Source organism: Cyphellophora attinorum (genome assembly GCF_001299255.1).
Source record: "Cyphellophora attinorum strain CBS 131958 chromosome Unknown Contig6, whole genome shotgun sequence".
Lineage (NCBI taxonomy): Eukaryota > Fungi > Ascomycota > Eurotiomycetes > Chaetothyriales > Cyphellophoraceae > Cyphellophora > Cyphellophora attinorum.
In genome coordinates, this window is record NW_017253234.1 from 22,538 (window position 1) to 40,529 (window position 17,992).

The window sequence follows — 17,992 nt, forward strand, 5'->3', positions numbered from 1 at the left end:
CGTCCGGATTGCTGAAACGACTGCCCCTTGGTTGCGGCCCGGAGTTAAGCCTTAATAGCTCACATCGCAGCAGGATCTGCCGCCAAGCGATGTTATCCGGACCTTATCGATACGAGCAACCACACTTGAGACCACTGAACCGGCTTCTGCTCATCATGGTGTCCCACAGAGCATACCCATCGGAAGGCCACACGCTCACATCCTTCGCTCAGCCCGGGCCCGCAGACCTTCGCTGCAATTCCACAACCGTCGCGGACGTCGTGATGTCAGCAGAATCAAGAGGCCGCCAGCGAAGCACATGCCCGAACCCTCACGAGGATTTTGCACCAAGCCGCGGAGTTTATCACTAATCCGACTGGCAGCAACTGAGCGCGCGACATTACAGGATGTTGGAAGAGGTCTGCTCTGGCTCAGGATCGCATTGTTTTCAAGCATGCGTGCGCGCACACTTCGCCCCTTGAAGAAGGGGGATCCATGACCACGCGGGCTACGACAGCGTTCCTCTCGTCACTGTCGTCACTATCTTCATGCAGCGAGATCCGCGACTGTATCCATGAGTACCTGCTCGCCTGTCCGCACCTGTTCTGCCACCTCAATAAGTATAGCGAAACTGTGGATCGCCCTCGATTATCCTCTTCCCTTGGGCTTGTTTCCTGTTCGCAGAATAGAAGTACACAGATGTGGTGCACATCGAAATGACCGTGATGCCCACAGCGGTCAAGCAGGCGTACAGACCTGGACTAATTTTGATTAGCATTGAGCTCAAACGGAGCGCAGCCCACATACCGATACGCCGGAGCATCCTGGCTTCTGAAGACCAGAGAACCTATAATCCCACCAATACCGCCAGCGCCAACGATAGTCGCTGAGCAGAAAGCTCGTTTCCACTGGCCGAGAATGTTGTTGGCCTGGTAGGTAAGACTGAATGGGATGTTCGCGAACCCAGGCCCAACGATGAAGAATGCGCCGAAGTACCTGACATAGCTGCCCTTCGCGAAGCCGAGCACACAGACGCCGATGACTTCCAGGGCGCAGTTGAACAGGAAGAACGGAGCTCTGATGTTGTACTTGTCCGAGAAGTAGCTTTCGGAGACACCCAGGATGATGGCGAAAACATAGCACTACCAATTAGCGCGGAATGACCGAAAAGGGAACTACTTACGGGAGCATTGAGGCATTGTGCCGCCGCAACGGAGAAGCCGAGTTCGTTCCGCAGCACGATTGGCAGGAAGTAAGCAACCGCATAGTTGACGACAGAGGTGAAGCCGAAGTTCATTGCGAAGAACCAGATCTTCCAGTCTTTGCCATAGCTGATGTATTCTTTCCAGTTGAAAGGCGGAGTGTCCACGTCACGGCGGTCGGCGTTGATACGAGCGACAACCAGCTGGGCCTGCTCCTCGTTGATGAACTTCCAGGATTTCGGCGCCTCTTCAGGAAAGTCGACAAGGATCACGTATGCTGGCAATCCGAGGATGACAGTAATTACACCTGGCCGGCATCAGCATAATTCACAACGGAAGGCTGGTCAATCCTTACCTTCCATGATGAAGATCCAGCGCCACCCTTCTCGACCGCCAACGCCGTCCATCTGCTGAAGCTACCTTGTGTCAGTCCTGTCCTTGCGCTTGGCCGAACCACTTACACCATACGCCAGGATGCCACCAAACCCTCCAAGCATACTGCCGATCAGGTAGAACGAAGAGTTCCGCTTCGCGACTTCTCCTGGTCACTAGTCAGTCCCTATCATTATGTCATATCGATACGTCTGCACTTACTTCGAATATACCAGGTACTGACAAGATATGCCGAGGTTGAGAAGTATCCAGCTTCCAGAATGCCCAGGACGCAACGAAGGGCGATCATCTGACGCCAGGTGCTGACGAGGCCGTGTCCAACGGTGATGATACCCCATGCCACCACGATGAATGTGATGAAGCGACGGGGTCCAATCTTTCGGGCAATAGCGATCATCGGTGCCTGAAAGACGATGTAGAAAGGGAAGAACACAAGAATGAGGATCGAGTATGCATTCCCTTTCAAGTCCAGATCAACACCCATTCCAGCAACGACTGCATTACCAAGGTTGCTTCGTCCTATGTCAGCTTGGATCGAGACGTGAACAAGAAGTGCCGGACTAGGTTGGAGAGGAAGACGGAACCGGAGTGCGAGACACAGGCATCAGAGACAACTCCGAAACCTTCAGTCTTTACTTCGCTCCCCATCCAATGTTGGAAAGAACACTTACACTCTATCGATTGCAGCCATCATATACAGCACTCCAAGAAGACCGCAGATTCTGATGTCGGTCTTCCTCTTGATCGCTTTGATGCGAGGATCGTTGCCGGTGAGGAGCGCATCTTCATCAACGTGGCTTGTCTGCTCTTCGGCGTGCTTGGAGTCGTGCTGGTATGCTGTGGGCTGGTCATGAGAAGCCATGCTGGTATGCGGGTGGGTGTGAACAAGTCCAGACATGCGCAATGATGATCTAACCCTTGACTGAGCAGCTTTCAGAGCTTATAAGCACGAGAACCATCATGCCAACCAGACGAAGTTGATGCACAAATCCGGGGAAAGGCACACACGTAACACCCATCCTGGGGTAGACATTCTCGTCCTTGGTGTTGCTGGTCTGTGGGGAGACCAGCTTGTAGGAGGCAGCAGTCGTCGACACGCTGCAGGGACGGGCTGCTGCCGGGTACTCGGCTCCAAACTGCTGGAGCGCGCCAACTATGTGGCACCTTTGGCGTTTCTTGGCGTCCATGGAGTACGATCGCACACGTAATAGCGCGGGCCACTTCTCCAGTGCAATCTTGGCATATCTCCCCACACATCTGAGGTCCGGAGCAAACGGGGCACAGATCTCGCCAGTCTGAGGTACTGCATTCGTGCATCCTGTCATTGGAACTTGCTTTTAGTGACTAATTACTGTATTCGAGCTTGCGTGCGTCGATCCAGTCTGTATGTCATCAATCTCCGACCGAGATCAACCAGCAGGCGCGCACGAACAGTTGTGTCGAAGAACTGGCGCCAATGCTCGCGCCCAGTGTCCTGTCGCAGTGTGACGCCCTTGCCATCGAAGACTGCCCTGCGCTTACTCTCGTGGTAGAGCTCCCAAGGTGCGATACCGCGCACAAAAGTGGACACAGCCTCTGTCAGCGCATCGGACGTTGCTCTGAGGCCCTGGTCAGCCTGGTCACCAGCCACAGCCGGCAGTCGAAACAGGAACGGTAGGTCAAGACAGTGATATGCCATATTCGGACACGCGCTGGCCGTGAAAGTGTCGATCTGTGCGAATTCATATGCGTAGAGCCATGGCAGAAGATCGCCTAGTCTCGCCGATGAGAGGGCGAAGAAGGCTTCGGTCGTCAACTGAACAAGGCCGTCTGCCGCCGTCTGGCTATCCCGGGAATCCAGCGAGTAGGCAGAAGCAAGTTCGTTAGCAAGCCCCGCGTCGCCACACAATGTGTGTATCGTCTCGCCCAGATCTCCTGGCGCGAGAGATGACCAAGCCGCTCTGGCTGCCGCTGTCTCATCCTTAGTGCTGCCGATCATGACTGCACGTATGTGGCTGGGGAAAGCATGCAGTTCATCAAGTCGTTGCCATGGCTGTAGCGCCGTGAACCAGTCGGCGTCCCAAGTAGGGCGTATGAGAACTGCACCATCGAGCAGAGCGGTCATTTGATCATCGGACAGGCCTCTAACAGCAGCGAGCTTCTGCTTCGCGGACGCATCTGCCCTGATCCCAACGTTGAAAACTAGCCAGTCGAACTCGGCCTGACATTCGGCCTCGGTCTTGAAGGATATGATCATGGGAGACATCGCCAGCGCTTGCTGGCACAAGTTGACATCTGCTGAAACATGCGCCAGCGCGGACCATCCACCCGCAGACTGACCGGCAATCGTAATTTGGCCCGAGTCACCCCCAAAATGGTGGATGTGCTCACCGACCTGGTTTCATCAGCACACGATACATTGGTTGTGGAAAATAGTCACCCATTCCAATGCCAGTCTTTGGTCGTACAGACCTGGATTTGGTCGATAGAGCCCATCAGGCGCCCGTGCTTCTTTCCGTAACTCTTCGCAGCTAAGGAACCCAAAGAAGCCTAGTCGGTAGTTGACCGTGACGCAGATGAACGGCTGACCAATGCTTGTGGCCTTCTCGACCATGGCAGATCCGTCTGCTTGCTGTCAGACATAGCCTTTTGAAAGGCGTCGCATACTTACCATACTCCGGGCCCGCATCGCCAAAGACAAACCCGCCGCCATGAATCCATACAACAACAGGGAGCAATGGCCCGTTCCGGTCTGACGGCGCATAAACGTTAAGGTTCAAGCATTTGAACTCTGATTGTTCGATCTGGTCCGAGGCGTCGGTGCCGGCATAGAGGTATGATCGGCGCGCACGACCAGCGTTGCTGGCCTGTGGGCATCGCGGTCCCCATTCAGTAGCAAGTAGCTCTGGCGCCAGTGACTCCAGGCTGACTGACTCGGCTGACAGAACCTCTTGGTGACGTGTGCATAGGGTATGCCTCTAAAGGCGTTTGTACTTGCATGCTGTCGTCCGAGAACCGTCGTGCGCCCGGCCTGGATTGTTGCCTCGCATCCCCGCATGTTTTTGGTTGATGGGAGCCGACACACCGTGCATGTCGCATCGGGTTCGGAAGAAGCATCTTTTGATAAGAGCCATGTGGTGCAGAGTACTGTAAGTCCGGTCGAAGCGATTACGTGTTCGGTCCCACCCTCTTACATCGTGGCCTTCCAAAGCATCATCTTATAGTTAATGATTGCTTCCCGCGTCAGAGGCTTCGGTCTCGGCACAGACATACTGTCGCCCTGCAGAGTGCAATCGAGTCCGGAAGCAATGATGCTAGGTTCATCACATAGCTCTGGGTGCGCAGTCGCGAAAGCCGGATCCAGCTTGATTGCACGACGGTCTTCCATACGAAGCAGCTTGAACAATTTCCACGCAGCCTCTCGAGACCTGTAGATCTTTTCGAGCGGTACCTTGGTCCATGAATGACTTGTTTCGGTCAAGTCCAGTTCAAATGGATCTGCAGTCTCTCCAAAGGTATCGTTGTCGAAATCGGTCCAGAAGTCTGATTGCGCCTTGGATTCGGCCGAAATGGTGCGTACAATGTCCCATACTCGAAAGTATCCTATTTGAGAGGGCATGCCTTCTAGACCCGTCACAACATGCGTAAGCTCTGCCTCAACCACATAGGAATGGACGAGTCTGCAGACGATGTCGTCAAGAACCCATGAGTGTGAGTACAACTCGATCAGCCGGTCTCGGATCGTAGGAAAGAAGGCCCAGTCAATAATTGGCGGGTGCGCCGTGCAAGTTTGCAATGCTGTTGGCCTGTGCGTTACCGGAAGCGTTTTGTAGTTCTCTAACGATGCGTCCAAAGACCATCGGATGAGCTTCTCGACGACTGCTGCAGACTGAATGTATGTCCACCAGAGCGACATTTCTGGCCAGCACGTGTGGACGAACATGTTCACCATCGTGGAAACTAGCTTCGCAAACGCGGCGGGATTTGTGACCCGATTCTCGTATGCCGGATTCTTCTTCGCGAACAAGTCGATGATCGATAGATGGGCAGAGAATACGGACGGGTAGTTGATGACTCCTGGTGGGAAAGACAGTCCGGTCGTGACTAGATCGAGACTGCCATTTGGTGAGTCGGCTGGAAACAAGGTCTGGTGCTGCGACAAATCTAGCGGAAAGCTTGCAGCTCCGAGCACTGCTGTGCTTGACGCCCATTCTGCGCTGGGAAAGCAATCTGAGCTGCAGTTGGTATCGAGACCTGGCCCATGCTCGAATAGTGGCTTCCTGTTGTTGCCAGGTCCTTGCTTGCCATCGTCAAGGTGTCGACCCCATCGGGCAGCGGCGAACGGCTTATCGGAAATTGGAAGAGCGACTTACTGAGCGCGCCAGAGGGTAGCGTCGCCGTCTCGCATTCCCGTGGTTGAGTCGCTACAGCATGAGAAGCTGCCTGGGCTCCGCTATCGTAATTGGGCTCTATTGCAGTCGAAGACCCTGGCGGCGGGAATCCGGGCGTCCTTCCGCCATCCTCTTCTTCCCTGAGTCGAGCAATGGACTGATCGATTCCGACGCTCGCATTGGGACCAGCCGTGGCAAGAGCCGCTTCGAGATCACTAACCACCGCTGACAGGGCATCGCAGAGCTGTGATACACGGGCTTTGCTGGATTGCAATGCCTCCCGGAGCCGTGAAGTTTCTGCATTCGCCAAATCTAGTGCTACATCGCTGTGGACGGTCGTATTGCCGACGGCTTGCTCCAATTCTTTCACATACCTAGCTTGTCGCTCCCGGAACGTCTTCTGTGCAGCCCGGTTGCGCGCTCGTCTGTTGTAAGTCAGTTCCGTGACTCATCGTGACGAGGGCATACGATTGGTGCGTACCGTTTCGCTATGGCGGTTGATACAGCATTAGACGCATCTGCGCCGGTCATTTCGATCCTCGCGTAGCGCTGGGTGTAGGAGGAAGGAGTACAGTCAACGTTGGGCACGACGATTACGTGAACGTGTTTGACCCTGGCAGATTGGCTTCTTGGCATTCCCCGTTTTCTCCATATTAGTTGGGGAAGGCGCCTTTTGCCCCACGTTGCGGCACAGCTGCCCGGGGTTCACCTGGAAGCTCTTAGTCACCATCAAGCGCCACGCGTGACTTGCCTCCGACAATCGCGTAACCACCCCATCGGCACAACCGTGTACGTTTGACGCTAGAATCGCGCAATGGATCAAATGGCGGGCATGGCAGGCAAACCACGTCGGGTGATGGCCCTCTCCAACGATCCACGGTCCATTCACTCTGAGTCTGGATCTCAAGTGCCCGTCCGTCAACATCAGCTTAGAGATTCACTGCCGACATGACGACTTCCGTCTCATTCTCCGGAAAGACGATAGCCATAACTGTGAGTTCCGCGGATTCTGCGCGGCAGCCCTTCCAGCGACCAGATACTGATACGTGCTCAGGGCGGCGGTTCAGGAATCGGCCTTGCAATCACTCGAGCTCTCCTGGACGCTGGCGCACGAGTCCATGTCGCTGATATTGCAAAGGTACCCGAGGTCCTTCAAGGTAGGAGTGGACTCCAGTATCATGATGATTGCGATATCACACAGCGAGAAAGCTGCAAGAAGTTCATGGACTCGATCTCTGGTGACTTGGACGGGTTCGTCAATTGTGCCGGAATCTGCCCAACGGAGGGAAAGATGGCGTCCGACGAGCTTTTCGGCCGCATCATGGCTATCAACGTTACTGGATCATGGAACATGGGAACCGAAGCCATCATGAAGATGACCAAACAACCAGCCAAGAATGCCGAAGGACTTCTGCCCGACACGTCAAGGACAGTCGGGGCCGGAAGTATCGTCAATATTGCCAGCGGAGCTTCATTGCGTGGTATCGCAGGGCTATCGGCGTACTGCACCTCAAAACATGCCGTGCTCGGCATGACTCGGTCATGGGCCAAGGAGTGGCCAAGTTTGCGGATAAATGCCGTTGCGCCTGGTAAGTCCACAGAGACATGACGGTCCTGAAGCAACCATTAACGTAGCCATAGGCGTTACGGATACGCCCTTGTCTCGGGGCAACACGAATGCGACGGGCAACAAGGAAGATCTCGAGAAGCTGGCGGCAAGCCTGTCGTCGAGGATTCCCCTCGGCAGAATGGCTTACGCGACAGATATTGCCGACGCAGTGTTGTTTGCTTTATCATCCTCGTCGAGCTTCATGACTGGGCAGGTTATACCAGTGAATGGAGGAAGTGATTAGGATAATGCTACGGGTGATATGGATACGTGAATAGCCACTGAGAATAGCAATACTTCTGATTGGCCACATGACATTTTGCCATCTGCTTCCGATTCCGGCAAGCCGGACGTTGACGAGCGCGAATGTACTCCAACGCTGGAGTCGACAACTCGTGTGCCAATCGCGATATCAGTGGGCTAGCACGTCGGACTGCAATTCAGTCGTGCTGACTGCCACACCGTTGGCCTTCGTATCGACCTGCTTCGCAGTGCTGTTGGTGTTTTCTGGAAGCAGTGCACCGGGTGCATCATCTGTCCCCAGGTAGTACGCCAGGTCGCTGCCATCAAATTCTTTTGTGCTGAAGCCATTCCCCAAGAAGCCAAACTGGTTGCCTCCAACATACGAGATCCTATAGTCTTCGTACCGTGGCTCAGCCAGTAAGTCCATGTAAACCAATCTGCTCCCCGGAAAGATCGATAAGGCGCCGTCTAGTCTGCCTTGCTTAAACCAACTCCTGCACTGGCCAGACCATGCAGTGCGTTTCAAGAACAGATCTGCATGCTCGGTGAACGCTTCGCACGCATCTCTTCGTGGCTCCAGTGAACGGACGTTCTCTCGCTGCATCTTCTTTACCACTTTGAGGATATGGCGAGTTACCAGCTCGATGATAGGGATGAAAGAGCCGTGGCCCAACGGTCCGTAGGGACCAACGCCCATCCAGTAGTTGGGAATGTCCGGCATTGCTATGGACAGATACGACAGAGGCCGCCCAGCGAGTAAATCTTGGACGTTCTTGCCGTGGGCGACAATGGGAAATCGAGGCACCCACGTCGTGTTGAACCCAGTGGCGCAAACAATAGTGTCCACTTCGTGCTCAGTTCCGTCTTCATTCACGACACCGCGCGGGATGATCTTTTTGAGGCCTTGTGTGAACGCCGTGACATTCGGCCTGACGAGTGCTTCGAGGAATCCGTTGCCCGGCGTGGGACGTCTGCAGCCAACGTTGAACGTTTTCGGTATCAGCTTGTCAACTAATTCGGCATCTCCGCCCAGACGTGCAGACATTTGGTCCGTGGCAAACTTCTTCGCCGCGGCGGCCTCTGGAGTTCCAGCCAAGATGAACTTGAACCTCTGGTTGAGCTCACTCTCGATCTTCTTGCAGTACTCGAGATATGCTGAAGGGTTCTGCCGGAATGCGTCCTGTTGCTCTTTACTGTATTCGAAGTTTGCGCCATTCGGGCCTGCCCAGTTCTGCGCAAAGCCGGCCGTTATCCACGTTGGACTTCGCACCCATGTGTACAGATGCTCAACCTTGTCGGCGATCTCGGAAGTGACTTGAATCCCGCTGCTGCCCATCCCAATCACAGCAACCTTTGCCTTATTCAGATTGATCGTATTGTCCCAGCGTGCTGTGTGGCAGATCTTGCCCTTAAAAGTCTTCAATCCTTCGATCTTCGGCCATTGCCAATCGCTAATCCAAGTCAGCCAACTCTCTCTGATGCAACAGCTGACTCACTTCAGAACACCGGAATTGTTCACCAGGATTTCGGCAGTATCTGTGAAGACCTCCTTGGTACGCAAATTGACAACCGACACCTTCCAAACCGACTCCTTTTCGTCCCATTGCGCTCCACGCACCTCATGCTCAAGTCTCATATACTTCGTCAAGTCATACGCATCTACAGTGTCCTTCAAGTACTGCCAAATCTCGTCTGCCCGAGAATAGAATTGAGACCACTTCGGATTTCGAGCCCAGGTGAACTGCTCACATCGTCAGCAGAACTCTGACTTACATGGAAGGCACGGACCTGGTAATTCACAGATGGTATATCGCATGCACATCCAGGATACCTTTGCGCCAGATTAGCTTGCATCCTGATTGTCAACAGCATCCTTACCTGTTCTCGAGCCAGGTGCCGCCAATATCGTCATTCTTGTCATAGCAGACCAAGGAGACGTTGCTCAGTGTTTCTGGTAACAACTTTGCCATACATATCCCCGAAATCCCGGCTCCGATGTGAATCACTCTGAGGGGTCGCTCTGATCCATAGGGCCGTTCTTGTATACGGTAGCCCCGTTCATTCTCCTGGGGCCATCCGTAGAGATTTGCCGCGTTCTCGAATGTGTTAGCTTCAGGCTGCGTCTGGCGGGCACCAGTCAATGATTCGGGCGCCATTGTCTGTCGTCGGGCTGGTTTGAATGTTGCAACCTCGAAACTCGTTATGCGATAGAACAATACGGCATTCCTATGCAGCCTCATGCCGTGGGTAGCATGATCGCGTCGCTACCGAGGCTAGAGTGGACCTCAGAAGTTGCGGACCGGCTGCGAGCACTGTTACGTGTGGGTTTTGCCTTGGGTGTGTGGATCCCCAATCACTCACGTAATCGCCCCAAGATCGTAGGCTTGGCATGGTGCTCGGCTCGGCAAAATGCTAGGCATTCACTGCCCAGCCAGAAATGCCCTCCCAGGGCGTCCTCTGATGAACGCCACGATCTCTAGTGACATTGATTCGATTCTGCAGCAGGATGGCTTCTCGACATCTTCAGGGGTACGTCGCACGCATACATCGATCGAGCAAACATTCCTGACACAGGCAGTGTTGCTCTGATCACAGGCGCGGCCAGCGGCATTGGGCGAGCAATCGCCCACACATTTGTGGCCGATGGATGCAAAAGGATTGTTCTTGTTGATGTGAACGAAGATGGACTGAAAGTTGTGTCGAACGAGCTTGAGGGCCTGGACGCAAGCATCAAGACTTGTAGAATCATGTGCGACGTATCATCGGAAGAGCAGGTGGACAGGATGGTGCAAGAAGCTGTCGCTGCATTCGGATCGATACATTATGCCGTCAACAACGCCGGCATCTCGAGCAAGCCACGCGTGAGAACGCACGAGCTCGAGGTGGAGTCGTATGATCGTGTGCAGAACGTCAACCAGAGAGGCGTCTGGCTTTGCGAGCGAGCGGAGCTGAGGCAGATGCTCAAGCAGGAGCCGGTCCTCCAATCCAGGTGCAATGACTCGTAGTTGGGCTGCCGGAGCTGACTTCTGCAGATTTGGGACACATCGACAACGTGGTGCAATTGTCAACATCTCGTCAATCTTCGGCAGAGTGTCGCATGAGAACGTCGGCGCTGTGAGTCGGTGATGTTAACAGCGCAAGCAAGCCTAACGTCGAACAGTACGCAGCCTCCAAAGCGGCCGTATTGGGGATTTCTCGCACGGATGCCTGCGCCTATGGCAGAGACGGTATTCGCGTCAACTCCGTTTGCCCAGGATACATCAGAACGCCTTGTAAGCTAACTCGTGCCGTGCCGAAGACTTGCTGATTCGCACAGTGCTCGATCATCAGATCAAGATAGGCACTTATCCGGAAAACATGATCAAAGCCATACCGATGGAGCGATGGGGTTTGGCGGAGGAGGTTGCCGAGGCCGTGGTGTTCCTGGCGAGCGAGAAAGCTAGTTTCATCACTGGCGAAGAGCTGTAGTAAGTCGCCGCGGACGCGAGTGCTTCGATTTGCCCGACCCCGGTTGACTTGCTGGCATGTTTGCAATGCCGAGCTAAGCATCAAGCATCCCTTCATGTGCGGCATTGCTAACCAAGAGACAGTGTGGATGGAGGCTCAGTCTTCAAGTGCGCCGGCTGAACGAGCGGGTCGTACGTGGTGTGGAAGAGTCGGAGACTCAGAAGACTTCCCTACTCAACGCTGTAGAATAGCTTTTCAAAGGGTTCGAAGTTGAACAGAGTGTCATCGTAGCTGCCATAGTCACCAGAGATATCGCCGAACCCGAGGTGGCGCAATACCTCTGTACTTGATCTAGGCGTGCTTCCAGGCCAGGGTTCCAGCCAAGGCTCCAGGTTTCCCATGACAGCAGGATCCAGTGGCAAAGTCTGTTCCGCCAAGATTCCGGTGTCTTCGTATGCCGCGGCGTTCGGTAATCCTTGCATACTACATGGTAGCTGGCGCTGATCAACCTCGATAGCAAGTATGTCGTCCATGTAGTGCTTGACAGTGCGGTTGATCTCGCTCCTGATACGACCATGCCACTTTGCAACAGAGTCTCGCAGGCTTTCCAAGGTCTCCCGGTACAGCCGGGCCTGAGGACTCTGCATTGCGATCGATTCCAGTACGAGGTTGATCTGCTCAAAGGCCTCCTCTATATCCTTGCGCGGCTCTCCGGCAAACTTGCTGAAACCTAGTACCAGGCCGGCGCCGAAGCTCCACGCTTTGAGGAGGCAAAGGTTCCCGAAAGAATATCCATGCTGCTGTGCGGCGGCACAAGTGTTCGCCGTGTGAACCGCGGCGCTCACACAGACTTGAGCCATCTTTGAGACCGTGCTGTTCTTGATTGCGACATCCGACGCTTCGTCAGGGTCAGGGATAAGCTGGTCCGGCGCACGGCCTTTCAGGCGCGAAAGGAGGTATGCAATCAAGAATGGTCGTGTTATGAGTATGACTGAGAAGTAGTAGATACAGGACACATGGAGTGCTCCGGAGATCTGTCGCCAGTCTCTTTGATCTGAACTTGGCGAGGTAAGATGGTTGCTGTCGGCATGACTGGAAAGCGTGATCTTACGCAGCCTGGTGGGAAGAGACCGGCTCCAACTCCGAAGTTGCTGGAGGAGGCTTTCGGCTGTCGGAACGTGCAGGATCTTGCCACAGCTGAGCTTGTCCACGATGTCTTCGAGCAGTGAGCAGCTCTTGACGATAGCTGAGAACTCAGCTGGCTCGTTGTCGTGCTCGTATGCGAATGGCAAGTGTGTCTGGCTCGAATTCTGCCTCACTGCCGGAAGGCTTTTAGGCTTACCGAATATGAAGCTGGACAGAACATCCACGTTGCGCAGACTGTTCCAAACTCGCGCCCTGTCCACATTAGTCTCCCTTCCGCACATCTACTTGGGTCGTACCTAAAGGAGCTTTCTTCTCCCTTCGATGGCCCAGACGTTCTGTGCAAAGAGAGTACAGCCGCAGCCTTGGCTGCTATGCCCAAATACATCGAGGCGGTATCTCTCTGACATGCTCCAATCATGTAGAAGGCGAGTAGCGTGAACAGCCGAACCATGGATAGGCTCTGTCTCGTAAGCATCGACTGAAATGCTGTTTGGCGGCCCTTGTGGAAAAGAAACGTCGACAACGACTGCGCATTCGAAAGCTCGTGCAGTTGAGCACCGATCGCCAGCGCAACGTTAATGGCAGCAAGGGTATCTTCTTCTCTGTGTTGGCCCGGTCCGTCAAGTTGCTCCAATTCGACAGGAGTGAACAGGTCAAGCAAGCCACTCGTCTGTTTCATGTTAGCACCATGATAACAAGCCAAAGGACGCCCCAGTTGCGTACCGCTTCGTGGTAGGCTCTCAGCAGAGCTGTGCTGTCATAATCTGGCGGAAATGCGACAGCATCTACGGCGTCGTACAAGTGCAGCTCGTTGTTCTTCGCCTCTGTAAAGGATGTCGAGCCAACGTAGGTCCGAAGAGTTTCCCTTAGATACTGCAGGAAAGAGGATGAGGCTGTCTCGCTGTCGACGATGTCGTCCTGCGTCGCGCTCAAACTTGCGGCTGGCACATGCATAACAGCTGAGGAGATCCTGGCACGTGGTCTCACAGGAGTGGACGCTCCGGTCAGTGGTTCGCCGTCAAGAACAATGCTAATTGGTGAAGGCGCAATTCCGCTGTCACAGGACGCGGACACGTCGGCGGCGACATCTGCTGGGCTGCGGCGTCGTGCGGGCTTCTGTTGTTCGCCATTGCGTCGCCGTCCGTCGACGCGACAACGCGACAGGCGGACGCGATGTCCCTCTTCAGGCACGTCGAACACGGAGACTTGCCATCGCATTTGATCTTAGAGCTCTTGCAGGAGCTGCAAGCCTGGGAGACGCGTCTCCTGTCATCCACGGATGGCTTCGGGCGCGGCATGGAAGCCGCAATCGCAACTGACGCGTATATTCCGCCATCGAGTTGACGGGAGATGATGAACGGAGCTTATTGCAGTGCTTGCAGAAGATGGAGAGCTTGGGCAAGGGCACATCTCGTGATTCGTGTCTCGGCCCGTGTCCTTATCGATAGGCATACGTCACTTCGAAATTCCATCCTCAATCCGAAGCGACAAGGGCTTGTGGTCCGCGTCTGCTTGACACTTTACCTGCATGTGTGACTAAGTGTAACTCGTCGGCTCCTCGAAGGTGTATCTGTCGCATGAAGGAGATGGTAAGACAAGCGCAGATATACTGGAAGTATCACATTCGGTGGATGCTCTATCCATTGTAGGAACTCCTATGAATATATATGCTCAAACGGCACGAATCACAAATAGCATGACAATGGCTGTCGTTGAAGCTTATGCTACATGTATCTCCAGAAGAAGTCAGCTCTATAACGCTTTTGAGGTCTACTGACTCAAGAGACCGCAACTACTTGCTGTTGTCGCGCAAAGTTCTTCTCCACCGCTTCTTTGAAGTACTCCCCGACTGTGACCGGAGGACTCGCGGAAATTGTTAGCTGATTCGGACATGAGTAAGTTGATGAGATACTTACTACTTCTTCAGGGGTCCTTGCAGGACGAAGTCCCGACGACACTGGTTGAAATAGGCAATCGAGTATCGAGAAGGACTTTTACCGACTTCCTTAGCCCTCACGCGATGGAAATTCGACTTAAGTCGGTCGTCCGACCAAGCCACTGCGAACGTGTCAGACAATCTGAGTGACAGTCGAGCAAAGACTCACTGAGCATGTCCCCGATGTTCACAACGATGGGTCCGGTGTGGGCAGGAAGCGGAGTGAAGTCGTCGCCCATAGCGAAGCTGGAGTGCGATTCTCGGCCCGGGCAAATTTCGAGGCCGTCCTCACCTTCGCGCTGGAACAACAGCGTTAGGCATCCAATGTCAGTATGGCTGCCGGCCCTCCATGTTCCGACTGCATCCTCAGAGGCGGGATAGTGTATGAGACGGAGCTGCGTCAGGCAATCGGGCTTGGTTGGATCGTTTGCGATCCTGAAGTGATCTTCTGGAAAGCCGAGCGCGGTGGCGAAGCACGAGACTAGGCTGTGTCAGAGGGTGCCGCGCGGTAGAGTCATTGAGCGTGCGACTCACGGACGCGATCCGAGATCATTCTGCACTTGTCGATGAATGCTTGCGTAGTCTCTCTGAAGTAGGGAACATCTTCGTCACTGGGCCACTGTGAGGTGGCAGAGAGCCATAGAGACTCTTTCTCGTCATATGTGCCAGTGCTTGGTCGCAATTGGGCCTGCCGGAATCAGCAACGGCTTCAAGAAGTCGCATCGCGAGGCACAAACTTTGTACTCCCAGCCGTTGTTCGTGGACCGTTCGTGAGGAGTCTTCCCCTTGACGTCTGCTGGAAGAGCGAAGAACCTCCTCGATACGTCGAACTCGCGTTCTATCTCGTCTGTTGAGATACCATGGTCGATAAGCGTGAAAAATCCCGCAGTCTCTGCTGCCTCGATCAGTTGCCTGGTTATGTCCTCCTTTCGGTTGTCGAAGTCTGGTTCTCGTGTCAATCGTTGCTCTATGCGTGCGACTTCTATACATGTTACCTGCAAGGGAAATGCTTGGTACGAGTTTCTCAGCCATAATCTTCTGCAGATGCAGTGTTGGTGTTCACACAAAACAGGTTAGCGTCTCCACGCAAGCTGCTGTGATTTCGTCACGGTGGACGACGACGCGCCGTGGATCTGATTTCGAGCGTTGTTCTTATCATGTAGCGGCCCAGCCCTTGACTCTCGATGCGCTACGATGGTTGACGCGGCCCATCTTTTGCAGCCGATGGAACATTACCGCATCGGTAACCAACTGTGATAGAGCCGGCGACACGTCGCGGAAATGTACCTCCCCAGATTTCGGTTATGCAGAGAGCTTTTTCCGAGATAACCTTATCGGCGGCCAAGAGCTCTGCCCACACCCGCGGACCTCAGCACACCAGACATCCGTACCAGTCCACCTGGAAAGAGTCCGCTAGATGGGGAGGACCCAGAGATAAGGTAGACTCATGGACTCGGCCACGGTAGGGGAAGGGTCTCGGCCCATGATCACGGCCAAAGGTATGCCTTAAAGGAACCTCGCATTCCCACGTGTGCGTCTGCAGCAGCTCATCCCGGTCCACTGTCAATCGCTGCGATCGCCATCATGGACACACAGCAACCTTCCACCAGCAAAACACCCGCTATGGCGAAGGTACGAAGAGTGCACAGCAGTTGTGGCATGAGCTAACAGATGGTCAGCAAGAGGTCGACTCCGAGGCCGGCCAGGTGATTGCGGTTGGCAAGCATGACAAAGCCTTGAATCTGCTGGCGGAGAACCACATTGACTTCGATCCTGATTCCGCCGAAGCAAAACGCCTGCTCCGGAAGATTGACTGGCGAATCATGCCGATGGTGTTCACGGTGTATCTGCTGCAATTGATGGACAAGAACTCGCTCTCATTTGCAGCAATCATGGGTGTTAGGTGTGTACATTTCAGACGAGCTGTCTCATCCTTGTCCGGAGAATGCTGGTGTTAACGACGGTCTTCGCAGGGAGGACACGAATTTGACGGCCTCTCAATACTCCTGGCTCGGATCCATCGTGTACTTCGGCTACCTGGGTGGAGAGATACCTGCAACGTTCCTGATGCAGCGATTCCCTTTGGCACGCTACTTAGCCGTGATGTGCACCATCTGGGGTCTGGTTGTTGCCATGCATGGTGTCTGCCATAACTTCGCAGGGCTGGCTGCTGTCCGCTTCCTTCTCGGTTTTATCGAGGTCTGCACTGCGCCAGCAGTCATCATGATCACCGCCTCCTGGTACACCAAGACGGAACAGGTGACGCGCGTCGCGATCTGGTACACCACTTCTGGTTGGGCCCAAGTCTTTGGTGGTTTCTTCTCGTGGTGCATCTACCAGGCCGGTAGCTTCCGATGGCAAGGACTATTCGTGCTATACGGAGGCTTGACCTTTCTGACAGGCGTTGTGCTGTTCTTCTTCCTGCCAGCCTCTCCAACAGAGCCAAGTGGCTTACGAAAGACGAGAAAGTGATGGCGCTGGAGCGTGTGCGAAGTAACAAGACCGGTACGGAGGTCTGGAAGTTCAACGCCTCGCAGCTGAAAGAGGCTTTCATGGATCCTCGCTTCTACGGCGTGTTCCTGCTTCTAGTTTGCACTGGCCTGCCTAATGGTGGTGTCACGGCTTTTGGTCCCACCATCATCCGGGCATTCGGCTTCAGTGTCAGTCAGACGACCCTACTCAACATGGGGGTTGGTGGTGCCCAAGTCGTGGGCACGGTGTTGGCTCTTTTCATTGCCAAGAAGACCAACCGCACCATAGCGGGTATCTGGACTCTCATACTTGCAATCATCGGTACCGTCATGATGCTCGCTATCCCGGCACGATACAATGAAGCCCGCTACGGTGGCTACATTCTTCTCTTGCAATGTGAGTTGAAGTGACGACGAGACGCCCGCGTATTCCAAGCTAACACCGGATACTACAGTCCCTATCTGCGTGCTATTCATCATCACATTTATGACAGGAGGTGTCGCGGGATCGACGAAGAAGTTCGCCTTCGGAGCCGCATACCAACTGGGTTACGCAGTCGTGAGTTGATCGCCTCGAAGCACGGAAAGATCGCTAATCTTTCTAGGGCAACCTCATTGGTCCCCAGACGTTTCGTGGCTCTGACGCGCCTGATTATCCGATTGCGAAATACACCATGCTTGCTTTCTTGGTGTTGACAGCCATTCTTCTGAGCTCATATGGTGGCTTGCACTACATCTGGAACAAGCGGAGAGATGCTCGAGCACGTGTCGAAGGTATGCACTGCCGCCTCGTACCACGTCTCGGTCCTGGAAAGTCCTATGCTGACGTCTGCTGCTACAGGGGAGGAGACACATATGGAGAATGAGGAGTTTGCAGACTTGACTGACTTCAACATCAAGTCCTTCCGCTATCCACTTTGAGAGACTTAAGCAACCCCTGGCGCTGCAGAACAACTACAGATCCAGCTTCTGTTCGCTTCAGAAGCTCTTATACGTCTGCCTTGGATGCAGCGCGAATACACTATCTTTCAAGCTACAAAAGACTTTCCAAACATAATTTTGTCCCGCTTCCGCGATCCATGGAGTACACCAAAGTTCTTTGACGCTAAGGCTCTGACGCTCTGTGCGTTCACAAACTTCCGGAGCGCTCTCCCTTGACAAACCTCGCTCACGTGCGTGCACGGTAACGCAGTGTC

The 17,992-nt window shown here is 54.2% G+C and overlaps 8 protein-coding genes across 8 annotated transcripts; 3 read left to right on the top strand and 5 right to left on the bottom strand.

Moving 5' to 3' along the window:
• Nucleotides 1–592: 592 nt before the first annotated feature.
• AB675_1718 (putative transporter) lies at nt 593–2,436 on the bottom strand (the record flags this gene model as incomplete). The annotated part of the gene is made up of 7 exons (XM_018141628.1): nt 593–740; nt 787–1,121; nt 1,163–1,488; nt 1,537–1,597; nt 1,643–1,722; nt 1,776–2,086; nt 2,246–2,436. The coding sequence occupies 7 exons, from the start codon at nt 2,434–2,436 to the stop codon at nt 593–595; spliced, it is 1,452 nt and encodes a 483-aa protein (XP_018003096.1).
• Nucleotides 2,437–2,922: 486 nt separating this feature from the next.
• On the bottom strand, nt 2,923–6,475 carry AB675_1719 (Para-nitrobenzyl esterase; the record flags this gene model as incomplete). The annotated part of the gene is made up of 6 exons (XM_018141629.1): nt 2,923–3,948; nt 3,994–4,178; nt 4,225–4,503; nt 4,827–5,783; nt 5,927–6,369; nt 6,426–6,475. The coding sequence occupies 6 exons, from the start codon at nt 6,473–6,475 to the stop codon at nt 2,923–2,925; spliced, it is 2,940 nt and encodes a 979-aa protein (XP_018002627.1).
• A 417-nt stretch (nt 6,476–6,892) lies between these two features.
• On the top strand, nt 6,893–7,797 carry AB675_1720 (putative oxido; the record flags this gene model as incomplete). Its single annotated transcript, XM_018141631.1, has 3 exons — nt 6,893–6,937; nt 6,999–7,533; nt 7,586–7,797. 3 exons carry the CDS (start codon nt 6,893–6,895, stop codon nt 7,795–7,797), a joined length of 792 nt encoding a protein of 263 aa, XP_018002653.1.
• A 168-nt stretch (nt 7,798–7,965) lies between these two features.
• AB675_1721 (putative sterigmatocystin biosynthesis monooxygenase stcW) lies at nt 7,966–9,952 on the bottom strand (the record flags this gene model as incomplete). Its single annotated transcript, XM_018141632.1, has 4 exons — nt 7,966–9,247; nt 9,293–9,537; nt 9,585–9,627; nt 9,675–9,952. The coding sequence occupies 4 exons, from the start codon at nt 9,950–9,952 to the stop codon at nt 7,966–7,968; spliced, it is 1,848 nt and encodes a 615-aa protein (XP_018002741.1).
• Nucleotides 9,953–10,302: 350 nt separating this feature from the next.
• Nucleotides 10,303–11,423, top strand: AB675_1722 (3-oxoacyl-[acyl-carrier-protein] FabG; the record flags this gene model as incomplete). The annotated part of the gene is made up of 6 exons (XM_018141633.1): nt 10,303–10,325; nt 10,375–10,785; nt 10,829–10,910; nt 10,957–11,068; nt 11,113–11,263; nt 11,387–11,423. 6 exons carry the CDS (start codon nt 10,303–10,305, stop codon nt 11,421–11,423), a joined length of 816 nt encoding a protein of 271 aa, XP_018002710.1.
• Nucleotides 11,424–11,473: 50 nt separating this feature from the next.
• AB675_1723 (uncharacterized protein) lies at nt 11,474–13,343 on the bottom strand (the record flags this gene model as incomplete). The annotated part of the gene is made up of 3 exons (XM_018141634.1): nt 11,474–12,641; nt 12,686–13,059; nt 13,113–13,343. The coding sequence occupies 3 exons, from the start codon at nt 13,341–13,343 to the stop codon at nt 11,474–11,476; spliced, it is 1,773 nt and encodes a 590-aa protein (XP_018002798.1).
• An 824-nt stretch (nt 13,344–14,167) lies between these two features.
• On the bottom strand, nt 14,168–15,357 carry AB675_1724 (uncharacterized protein; the record flags this gene model as incomplete). Its single annotated transcript, XM_018141635.1, has 6 exons — nt 14,168–14,252; nt 14,306–14,447; nt 14,495–14,806; nt 14,860–15,013; nt 15,063–15,268; nt 15,321–15,357. 6 exons carry the CDS (start codon nt 15,355–15,357, stop codon nt 14,168–14,170), a joined length of 936 nt encoding a protein of 311 aa, XP_018003076.1.
• Nucleotides 15,358–15,909: 552 nt separating this feature from the next.
• Nucleotides 15,910–17,717, top strand: AB675_1725 (putative transporter; the record flags this gene model as incomplete). Its single annotated transcript, XM_018141636.1, has 7 exons — nt 15,910–15,957; nt 16,005–16,228; nt 16,299–16,731; nt 16,791–17,193; nt 17,252–17,355; nt 17,402–17,570; nt 17,638–17,717. 7 exons carry the CDS (start codon nt 15,910–15,912, stop codon nt 17,715–17,717), a joined length of 1,461 nt encoding a protein of 486 aa, XP_018003067.1.
• Between the last annotated feature and the right edge of the window lie 275 nt (nt 17,718–17,992).